At 43.5% G+C, this 11,650-nt stretch overlaps 1 protein-coding gene across 1 annotated transcript in view; it reads left to right on the forward strand.

Annotated features, from left to right (window-relative positions):
- Nucleotides 1-2,716, forward strand: part of LOC112075869 (basic leucine zipper transcriptional factor ATF-like 2) — a 5,229-nt gene extending 2,513 nt beyond the window's left edge. The window contains exon 3 of the mRNA XM_024142798.1: nt 1,493-2,716. Within this exon, the coding sequence (XP_023998566.1) occupies nt 1,493-2,206 (714 nt within the window). The 3' untranslated portion in view covers nt 2,207-2,716. The remainder of the gene's footprint in view (nt 1-1,492) is intronic.
- The last annotated feature ends 8,934 nt before the right edge of the window (nt 2,717-11,650 follow it).

Below are 11,650 nucleotides of genomic sequence, written 5' to 3' on the forward strand. Positions count from 1 at the left end.
CTGTTTTACCATGTAGCGGTGCAGCTAACTACTGGAACTACACACTACTGTTTTACCATGTAGCGGTGCAGCTAACTACTGGAACTACACACTACCAACATGTAGCTTTACTTCTTCCAGTGTGAAAGTAGCTTGGTAGCTTGGTGAACTATATTTTCAGAAGAGCTTCCCCAACACCGACAGTCAGACACACAAATTTTTATTGGGCCATTTAGTTCAGAAACTCTGCAGGCTATCCCTAACCTCTGTCCTAGAATCAGAACCAACTTTCACTTTCTCTCTCTCTTCAAACCACAATTACTCTGTCTAAGAACAGGATGTTCCCCCAGTGGAATAGAGTGAGCTCCAGAAGTACTGGGACAGTGACCATTGTTTTGTTAATTATTGTTTTGGCTCTATACTCCAGTACTTTGGATTTTAAATGATACAATGACTACGAGGTTAAAGTGCAGACTGTCAGCTTTAATTTTAGGTTATTTTCATATCAGGTGAACAGTTTAGAAATTACAGCACTTTTTGTACAAAGTCCCTCCATTTTAGGGGACCAAAAGTGTTGAGACAAATTCACTTGTGTATTAAAGTAGTCAAAAGTTCAGTATTTGGTCCCATATTCATAGCACGTATTGACTACATCAAGCTTGTGACTCTACAAATTTGTTGGATACATTTGCTGTTTGTTTTGGTTGTGTTTCAGATTATTTTGTGCCCAATAGAAATTAATGGTAAATAATGTATTTGTCATTTTAGAGTCGCTTTTATTGTAAATAAGAATATGTTTCTAAACACTTCTACATTAATGTGAATGCTACCATGATTACTGATAATCCTGAATGAATCGTGAATAATTATGAGTGAGAAAGTTACAGACGCACAAATATCATACCCCCAAGACACATGCTAATCTCTCACCATTACAATAACAGAGGAGGTTAGCATTTTATATCATACCCCCAAGACACATGCTAACCTCTCACCATTACAATAACAGAGGGGTTAGCATTTTATATCATACCCCCAAGACANACATGCTAACCTCTCACCATTACAATAACAGAGGAGGTTAGCATTTTATATCATACCCCCAAGACACATGCTAACCTCTCACCATTACAATAACAGAGGAGGTTAGCATTTTTTGGGGAGAGGTATGATATTTGTGTCTAACTTTGTCACTCATAATTATTCATTATTTACCATTCATTTGTCTCAATACTTTTGGTCCCTAAAATGGAGGGACTATGTACAAAAAGTGAATTCATTTCTAAACGGTTCACACGATAAGGATGAAAACATCCTCAAATGAAAGATGACAGTCTGCACTTTAACCTCGTTGTCATGGTATCATTTAACATCCAAAGTGTTGGAGTACAGAGCCTAAACAATAATAAGAAATGCCACTTTTGTAGCTCACTGTTGGTTTGTGTGTGTGTGTGTTTGCATATTAGTATTGCTAGCAATGCTAACCAACATATCTCTCTCTCTCTCTCTCTAGGAGCTACAGACCGCGGAAAGTGCTAACTTAGCTCTAGCGAAGGAGATTGCTGGTCTGAGAAGAGAGTTCCGGCTCTACACAGCCACGCTGGAGCAACATGAACCTCTCTGCCCCCTCCGGCCCTCCTCTAGACCCGCCAAAGCCACCTGCTGCCAGAACCCGTCCCCCTCCGCGTCATCTATTGCCCCTGTGACTACCCCGGCACCCGCTGTGTCCCCTCAAACTACCCCGGCACCCGCTGTGTCCCCTCAAACTACCCCGGGCTCTCTTCTTACCCCAGTAACTGGAGGGCAGAGGGCTTGTTTACCTGCCCCTGCCTCTTTACCACTCTCCACTCTCGTCACTGTTCCTTCAACTGCCCATGTGACTAACCCCTACCCTTTGCTTTCCACTCTATATTCCCCAATATCTAATATTGCCTCTCTGATTGCCCCAAACAATCTTTGTGGCTCTCTAATTACCCCAATAGCTAATATTTCCCCTCTAACTACCCCAATAAATAATCTTGCCCATCCAACAACCCCAATAACTAATCTTGCCCCTCCAACTATCCCTGCCCCTACTCTGTCATCCAACTCCTACCCTTTGACCCCGTACCCTCTGAACTTGTCTACCCCAGCCATTGAACCCCCAATAGAATTTTCCCTCTCCGACATCCTGGACAGTCCTGATTGGCTCTGCGACCTTCCATCACCCACCTGGGGCGAGTTCTAATGGACCGATCACACTGTTTGGCGATTGGTTGAAATCAGCCGATGGTTATCGCCTCTGACCACAGAACATCACTACTGATTTTCTGGCAATTTCCTGACGAATCTCCACGTTGAATCTCCACTGTCCATCGGCAGACAACCACCAGGTGATCTACAGCCAACGTCTGTGATGATGTGTCTTTCGTGGGGTAAGATTCCTGGCACCCTATGAAAGACTAATTTAGGTTTCTGTAGAGAAGAACAGAAAGACACTTAAAGTTTGTGGACTCTGGTGTTTGGTACATGTATATACCAAGCACATGTAATGGTTGTTCACATCTTGTGAGGAATTCTGTAGCTGTTATGTTGATTTACTGTTTGTGTTTTTGAATAACCGGCCCTGTTCATTGGTCATAACAGCCTATTGGCCCTGTTCATTGGTCATACCAGCCTATTGGCCCTGTTCATTGGTCATAACAGCCTATTGGCCCTGTTCATTGGTCATAACAGCCTATTGGCCCTGTTCATTGGTCATAACTATTGGCCTGCCCTGTTCATTGGTCATAACAGCCTATTGGCCCTGTTCATTGGTCATAACAGCCTATTGGCCCTGTTCATTGGTCATAACAGCCTATTGGCCCTGATCATTGGTTGGTGATGAACTTCTTTGAGAGTGGAATAATTGATTGATTGATTGGTATAAGCTTTTAAAACTCTTCATTAGAACCACACATATTGAGTTAATTTATTTGTGTATAAAATTAATAATTTAAATGGACTCTCCATTTATTTTTTTAAGCTGCAAATATATGAACAGGCTATAGATAAAACGAATAGCATATGACTGTATTTGAAAAACCACATCTTATAAGATATAAACTACGACTCTATTCAAAATACCTCAGATTTAGGTTTAAACATAGGATATACAGGTAACTGCCAAAATAAGGGAAACTCCAACATAAAGTGTCTTAAATAGGACGTTGAGCCATCACCAGCCAGAACAGATTCAATGCACCTTGGGCATAGCAGTGCTTTCAGAAGGTATTCAGACCCCTTGACCTTTTTCCACATTTTGTTACGTTACAGCCTTATTCTAAAATGGATTAAATTGTATTTTTTACTCATCAATCTACACACAATAACCCATAATGACAAAGCAAAAAGAGGTTTTTAGAAATGATTTTTTTTATTACAAATTAAAAAACTGAAATATCACATTTACATAAGCATTCAGACCATTTACTCAGTACTTTGTTGAAGCACCTTTGGCAGCGATTACAGCCTGGAGTCTTCTTGGGTATGCCGCTACAAGCTTGGCAGTCTGGTTCATCCTTGGGAACAATTTCCAAACGCCTGAAGGTACCACGTTCATCTGTACAAACAATAGTACGCAAGTATAAACACCATGGGACCACACAGCCGTCATACCGCTCAGGAAGGAGACGCGTTCTGTCTCCTAGAGCTGAACGTAGTTTGGTGCGAAAAGTGTAAATCAATCCCAGAACAACAGCAAAGGACCTTGTGAAGATGCTGGAGGAACAGGTACAAAAGTATCTATATCCACAGTAAAACGAGTCCTATATCGACATAACCTGAAAGGCCACTCAGCAAGGAAGAAGCCACTGTTCCAAAACCGCCATAAAAAAGCCAGACTATGGTTTGCAACTGCACATGTGGACAAAGTTCGTACTTTTTGGAGAAATGTCCTCTGGTCTGATACCAAAAATAAAACTGTTTGGCCATAATGACCATCGTTATGTTTGGAGGAAAAAGGGGGAGGCTTGCAAGCCGAAGAACACCATCCCAACCGTGAAGCACGGGGTGGCAGGATCATGTTGTGGGGGTGCTTTGCTGCAGGAGGGACTGGTGCACTTCACAAAATAGATGGCATCATGAGGAAAGAAAATTATGTGGATACATTGAAGCAACATCTCAAGACATCAGTCAGGAAGTTAAAGCTTGRTCGCAAATGGGTCTTCCAAATGGACAATGACCTCAAACATACTTCCAAAGTTGTGGGAAAATGGCTTAAGGACAACAAAGTCAAGGTATTGGACTGGCCATCACAAAGCCCTGATCTCAATCCTATAGAACATTTGTGGGCAGAACTGAAAAAGCGTGTGCGAGAAAGGAGGCCAACAAACCGGACTCAGTTACACCAGTTCTGTCAGGAGGAATGGGCCAAAATTCACCCAACTTAATGTGGGAAGCTTGTGGAAGGCTACCCGAAACGTTTGACCCAAGTTAAACAAGTTAAAGGCAATGCTACCAAATACTAATTGAGTGTATGTAAACTTCTGTCCCACTGGGAATGTGATGAAAGAAATAAAAGCTGAAGTAAATAATTCTCTCTGCTATTATTCTGACATTTCACATTCTTAAAATAAAGTGGTGATCCTAACTGACCTAAAACAGGGAATTTTTACTCAGATTAATTGTCAGGAATTGTGAAAAACTGAGTTTAAATGTATTTGGCTAAGGTGTATATAAACTTCCGACTTCAAATGTATATATATATATATATATAGTTGTATGTTTATCTCACATAATGTAATTTAACTGTATGTTTATCTCACATAATATAATTTAACTGTATGAATTAAGGTGTCTGTAATAGAATAAATGTGACAACAATGAATGTAGACATTAATAAATGTATTATAGATTCTAAATCATTTTGTACCATGAGGTGACTTCAACACAGCGGCCCCTAACAGTCATCTAGTGTATATACATTGTTGGTATATTGATTACAACTCGCCTGAAATGAACACACCCATCCCGCGATGGTTGAGACAACCGCCATCTGCGAGCTCGCCACCATGTCAAATTTCTACTGTTCGCTAATGATCTGGTGCTTCTGTCCCCAACCAAGGAGGGCCTACAGCAGCACCTAGATCTTCTGCACAGATTCTGTCAGACCTGGGCCCTGACAGTAAATCTCAATAAGACAAAAATAATGGTGTTCCAGAAAAGGTCCAGTCGCCAGGACCACAAATACAAATTCCATCTAGACACCGTTTCCCTAGAGCACATAAAAAACTATACATACCTCAGCCTAAACATCAGCGTCACAGGTAACTTCCACAAAGCTGTGAACGATCTGAGAGACAAGGCAAGAAGGGCCTTCTATGCCATCAAAAGGAATATACAATTCAACTTCCCAATTAGGATCTGGCTAAGATTACTTGAATCAGTTATAGAACCCATTGCCCTTTATGGTTGTGAGGTCTGAGGTCCGCTCACCAACCAAGAATTCACAAAATGGGACGAACACCAAATTGAGACTCTGCATGCAGAATTCTGCAAAAATATCCCCCGTGTACAATGTGAAACACCAAATAATGCATGCAGAGCAGAATTAGGCCGATACCTGCTAATGATCAAAATCCAGAAAAGAGTTGTTAAATTCTACAACCAACTAAAAAGAAGTGATTCCCAAACCTTCCATAACAAAGCCATCACCTACAGAGAGGTGAACCTGGAGAAGAGTCCCCTAAGCAAGCTGGTCCTGTGGCTCTGATCACAAACACAAACACACCCCACAGAGCCCCAGGACAACAGCACAATTAGACCCAACCAAATCATGAGAAAACAAAAAGATAATTACTTGATACATTGGAATGAACTTACAAATACAAAAAGAGCAAACTAGAATGCTATTTGGCCCTAAACAGAGAGTACACTGTGGCAGAATACCTAACCCCTGTGACCGACCCAAACTTAAGGAAAGCTTTGACTATGTACAAACTCAGTGAGCATAGCCTTGCTATTGAGAGAAGACCGGCTATGAATGAGGTGCAAACTGCCACAAGAAAAGGGCAACCAGTGAAGCAGAAACACAACCCATATTTATATTTATGTTTATTTATTTTCCCTTTTGTACTTTTACTATTTGCACATCGTTACAACACTGTATATATATACATAATATGATCTTTGAAATGTCTTTATTCTTTTGGAACTTCTGTGAGTGTAATGTTTTCTGTTCATTTTTTATTGTTTATTTCACCCTTTGTTTATGATCTATTTCACTTGCTTTGGCAATGTTAACATATGTTTCCCATGCCAATAAAGCCGTTTGAATTGAATTGAATTCAACTGAGAGGGAGAGAGGAGACATTACCACACCACTGGAGAGACACCGAGCACTGGTAATGAACGGTAACGGCTACTAATCGGGTTGATACAGATGATTCCGTCACAAACAAAGCGCGTGTGGACACCAGGCACGAGAACGTGAGCGAGGCTAAAATCAATAGCGGAAAGTGTTTACCTCGTCTGTGAGACACGGTAGACACGCGCAGAGGGGAGGGAAGGAAGGGAGGAAAGGGGGTGAGAAGGAGGAAAGACAGACAGTGGTGAACAATCAGTGGGTGTATCTTAGCTAGAGGAACAGAAGGAGCGGAGAGGAGGTCGGATAAAAGGATAAACGCTGCTCTTTTTTTTATTTTAAAGATGGGGGAGTGAAAGAGCGTGTGCGCCCGTCGTGTCATAACGCATCCGCCGACTAGCTCAGAACAAGCGCGCCACCGTCCGTCCATGGCGTAAAAACAGGGGGTAAGTCTACATAAATATAACAGAAATAATTAAATAATTCGCTGTGGCGAGAAGAGCGTCATCCGCAGTGTGTCTCTCTCTCCTTGCACCACCTAAGTGCAGCGGAGACAGAAGAGAGACGAGGATACAGCAGGGAGGGGAGAGAGAGAGACCGCTTCCCTTACCGAATCCAGGAGAGAGGAGACGCGACTTGCAGACAGAAAAAAACGGGAATATACCTAACGCATCTGTGACCAACCGGCACTGCGAAGGTTTTGGAGGTGTTTTTAACGGTGAGCAGGGATTCGGTGTTGCAGCGGCCTACCTGAAGAACCGCACATGTCGGCACGTTCGAGCACCCCATCTCCATCCCCGCCCTGCGCGGAGCCCTGTTCGGTCTGAAACGGCAGGGCCAGGCGGGTTACCGAATAACGGAACCGTTCACGGAACCGGGGAACAGTGATGCGTTATAGAAGCGGAATCAGATCGACGATTTTATGATACGAGTCTGTTATGACCTAATCAATTAATGATTTATTATTCATTGATGTGGACGGACCAATCAAACGACTAATTTTATGGATTCATGTTGTTGACGTTTTCTTGAATGGAATGATTCCAATCACCTCTGGTAGTCCTGCTTTCTCGGTGTGATGTGCTTTATGTAAGGATCCATAGGCTATAGGCTAGGCTATATCCATGACAGAAATATATAAATAAATACCAAATTTAGGCCGATGACAGGCTGATGACGCCAATACGGCAAAGCAACCCTCACAGTTGTAACCTAAATAATCCACGTGCTTCTTCCTGTATCTCAATAGATACACGGATCATTTCCGTTAGATCAATGCGTTTGTCTTTGTCTGTGTAAAAAAATATGTTTCGTTATTTCAAAAAGGACTGGAGCAACGTTTTTTTCCTCCCTCGGCTGTATTGAGACGGTATAGGCAGCAGGCAGGCAGTCACAAGGTGCGAAACGAATTGAACTTCAAGCAACAGCAGAACACACACACAGCCTATTTATTTTACCCTCCTGTCCTCTAGCCTTCCATCCATCCATCTCTGGACTGCAGCACTCCGTCTCTATCCCTCCCTCATTCCTCCCTCCTCTATCTAATTCCTCGCCCTATGTTCTATTCCCAGATTATCCATTTAGATTTTTTTTAAATGACGTATTGGCTCAATAAGGGATAAAAAAAAGTTTTTCGCCTCCATCCTGTTTACACCTCTCCTTCACTATCATATCATCGTGCATCTGGTCACACACACACACATACACACACACACCACACACACACACACACACACACACACACACACACACACACACACACACACACACACACACACAACACACACACACACACACACACCACACACACCACCACCAACACACACACACACACAACACGCACACACACTTGGCACACACCACCGGGCCGCTCGCAACACGGCACGGCAACGATGAGACGACTAAACTACCCCGACCAGCCCTTCCTCCCCGACCACCGGGTTCTCGGTCCCGTCAGCGGAGAAGGTAGATGGGTTTCCCCGGCGGTCGGATGCGCAGAGCCCGGCAGAGGCGCTCCCACTCCTCGTCCCAGTTCCGCTACCAGAGCTCCCAGGTCGAGCTGACGCCGCTGCCGCTACTCAAAGGTGGGTTGTATAGTCCTACCTCCTCTTCAAGGTCTATTCTGTTTAGGCCTGTTGTAGGAGGCTACTATTTTAAGTCGTAATTTGATCTATGTCTTGTTCTTATTCTATGTACTCTAGAGAAAAATGGTGCCTATCTACAACCTAAAAGGCTCATCAAGCTGTCCCCATTGGCGAACCCTTTTTGAAAAAAACCATTTTGGTTCTAGTAGTACACCTTTTTGTATTCCACGTAGAACCCTTTCCACACAGGGCTCTACAATGGAACCCAAATGGGTTCTACCTGGAACTAAAAGAGTTGTACCTAGAACAAAAATGGGTCTCCTATGGGGACAGCCAAAGGAACCTTTTGGAACCCTTTATTCTAAAGATTGTAGAGTGGAGGATGATACCTTCCTGTAGATTGGTTTTAACTACCAACCCTGTTCCATGGAGGAGATACTTCCTGTAAGGTTTTCTCCAACCCTGTCCTGGAAGATACCTTCCTGTAGGTGTTTACGTCTCTACCCTGTTCCTTGGGAGAGTGTACCTTCCTCGTAGGGTTTAACTCCAACCTGTTCCTGGAGAGATACCTTCCTAGTACGGTTTTTACTCCAACCCTGTTCCTGGAGGAGATACCTTCCTGTAGGTTTAACTCCAACCCTGTTCCATGGAGAGATACCTTCCTGTAGGTTTTAACTCCAACCCTGTTCATGGAGAGATACCTTCCTGTAGGGTTAACTCCAACCTGTTCCTGGGAGATACCTTCCTGTAAGGTTTGAACTCCAACCCTTGTTCCATGGAGAGATACCTTCCTGTAGCTTTTAACTCCAACCCTGTTCCTGGAGAGATACCTCCTGTAGGTTTTAACTCCAACCCTGTCCTGGAGAGATACCTTCCTGTAGGTTTTAACTCCAACCCTGTTTCCTGGAGAAAGATACCTCCTGTAGGTTTAACTCCAACCCTGTTCCTGGAGAGATACCTTCCTGTAGGTTTTAACTCCAACCCTGTTCCCTGGAAGATACCTTCCTGTAGGTTTATCTCCAACCATGTTCCATGGAGAGATACCTTCCTGTTAGGTTTTAACTCCAACCCTGTTCCTGGAGAGATACCTTCCTTAGGTTTTAACTCCAACCTGTTCCATGGAGAGATACCTTCCTATAGGTTTTAACTCCAAACCCTGTTCCTGCGAGAGATACCTTCCTGTAGGTTTTAACTCCCAACCCTGTTCATGGAGAGGATAACCTTTCCTGTAGGTTTTAACTCCAACCCTGTTCTGGAGAGATACCTTCCTTGGTAGCGTTTTAATCTCCAACCCTGTTCCATGGAGAGATACCTTCCTGTAGGTTTAACTCCAACCCTGTTCCACTGGAGAGATACCTTCCTGTAGGTTTTAACTTCCAACCCTGTTCCATGGAGAGATACCTTCCTGTAGGGTTTTATCTCCAACCCTGTTCCATGGAGAGATACCTCCTGTAGGGTTTTAACTCAACCCTGTTCCTGGAGTAGATACCGTTCCTGTAGGTTTTAACCTCCACCCTTTGTTCCTGGAGATGATACCTTGCCTGTAGGCTTTTTAACTCCAACCCTAGTTCCTGCGGAGCATGATACCTTACCTGTAGGTTTAACTCGCAACCCTGTTCCGGCAGAGATACCTTCCTGTAAGGTTTTTAACTCCAACCCTGTTCCTGAGAGAGATACCTTCCCTGTAGCGTTTTTAATCCAACCCTGTTCTGGAGAGATACCTTCCTGTTGAGGTTTAACTCAACCATGTTGCCTGGCAGAACCTTCCTCGTAGGTTTCAACTCCAACCCCCTGTTCCTGGAGAGATCACCCTTCCCTGACCGGTTTTTAACTCCAACCCTGTTCTGGAGAGACTCCTTCCTGTAGGTTTTAACTTCCAACGCCGTTCCTGGAGAGATAACCTCCTGTAGGGTTTTAACTCCAACCCTGTTCCTGGAGAGATACCCTCCTGTAGGTTTTAACTCCAACCCTGTTCCTGGAGAGATACCTTCCTGTAGGTTTTAATTCCAACCCTGTTCCATTGAGAGATACTCTCGCCAAACACCAGTTGTAATTAGCCTGATGCAGCTTATCAACCAGTTAACTATTAGAATCTTGTGCGATAGAATACGGTTGGAGATTCTAGTTCTAGTTCTAGTTCTAGTTGTAGTTGTAGTTCTCATATTAAGCACGATAGAATAATAACATATGCAAAGACACGACACATACAACTATCATTATTATAAGAATCTCGAGTGTAAAACATCCCTGTAAGTAAAACCCAGGGAGGAGTGCTGATCTAGGATGAGTTTTGTCTTTGAGATAATAATGAAAAGGAATAAAGGGAACCTGGTCTCAGATCAGGCCTCCTAATCTGAGACGCTTTGTGACTACAGGCTCCGTATTATAATAACAATACCATTGGATTTAGAATAATACAGTACTAGAAACATTCGTCCCCTAGAGCTCCACGTCTCCCTCAGACTGGCTGTTAGCCTTGCGCTCCTGCCCAGTTTTGATATCCTCCCCTGGGGCTACAGCATCAGCCTCCCTCTCTGGTCATGGGTCTCCATGCTTTAGCTAACATGCTAACGATGCTAAGGTCACATTTTCACCCACAGGCTAGATTCTCCTCCCTCCTCTCCTCCTCTCATCTCTCCCCTCCTCCTCTCCTCTCTCCTCTCTCCTCCTCTCCTCTCTCCTCCTCCCCTCTCTCCTCTCTCCTCTCTCCTCTCTCCTCCTCTCCTCTCTCCTCCTCCCCTCTCCTCCTCTCCTCTCTCCTCCTCCCCTCTCCTCCTCTCATAGTTTTATGATGTAGTATTTGATCTGTATTTAACCAGGAAGTTGAGACAGACAAATACGTTTATCTAGAGGGCAGCTACAAAATTCCCTATGTAGGACACTACTTTTGACCAGAGCCCTATGGACCCTAATCGAAAGTAGTGCACTACATAGGGAATATGGTTCCCCTGTAATGTAGAACATTACAACATTATCCACACATATTCCTTGCTGAATCAAATTTCACTCTGAATCAATTCTAATTAGAATCATTCTGATTATCAGAATCATTTTGAATCAACTCAAATCTGAATCTGTTCTAATCAAACTGAATACAGCAAACAATGAAAGTACAGTTTGATAAGTGACATGCAAACAAGGCACAGTTTATGGAGATAGACCACCCGGTGGAATCTAGAGGCATAAGGCAGTCTACCTACTTGGGGTGTGTGTGAGTGTGAGTGTAGTGTGTGTGTGAGTGTGTGTGTGAGTGTAATGTGAGTGT

This window comes from Salvelinus sp. IW2-2015, unplaced genomic scaffold (genome assembly GCF_002910315.2).
Source record: "Salvelinus sp. IW2-2015 unplaced genomic scaffold, ASM291031v2 Un_scaffold3442, whole genome shotgun sequence".
Taxonomy (NCBI): domain Eukaryota; kingdom Metazoa; phylum Chordata; class Actinopteri; order Salmoniformes; family Salmonidae; genus Salvelinus; species Salvelinus sp. IW2-2015.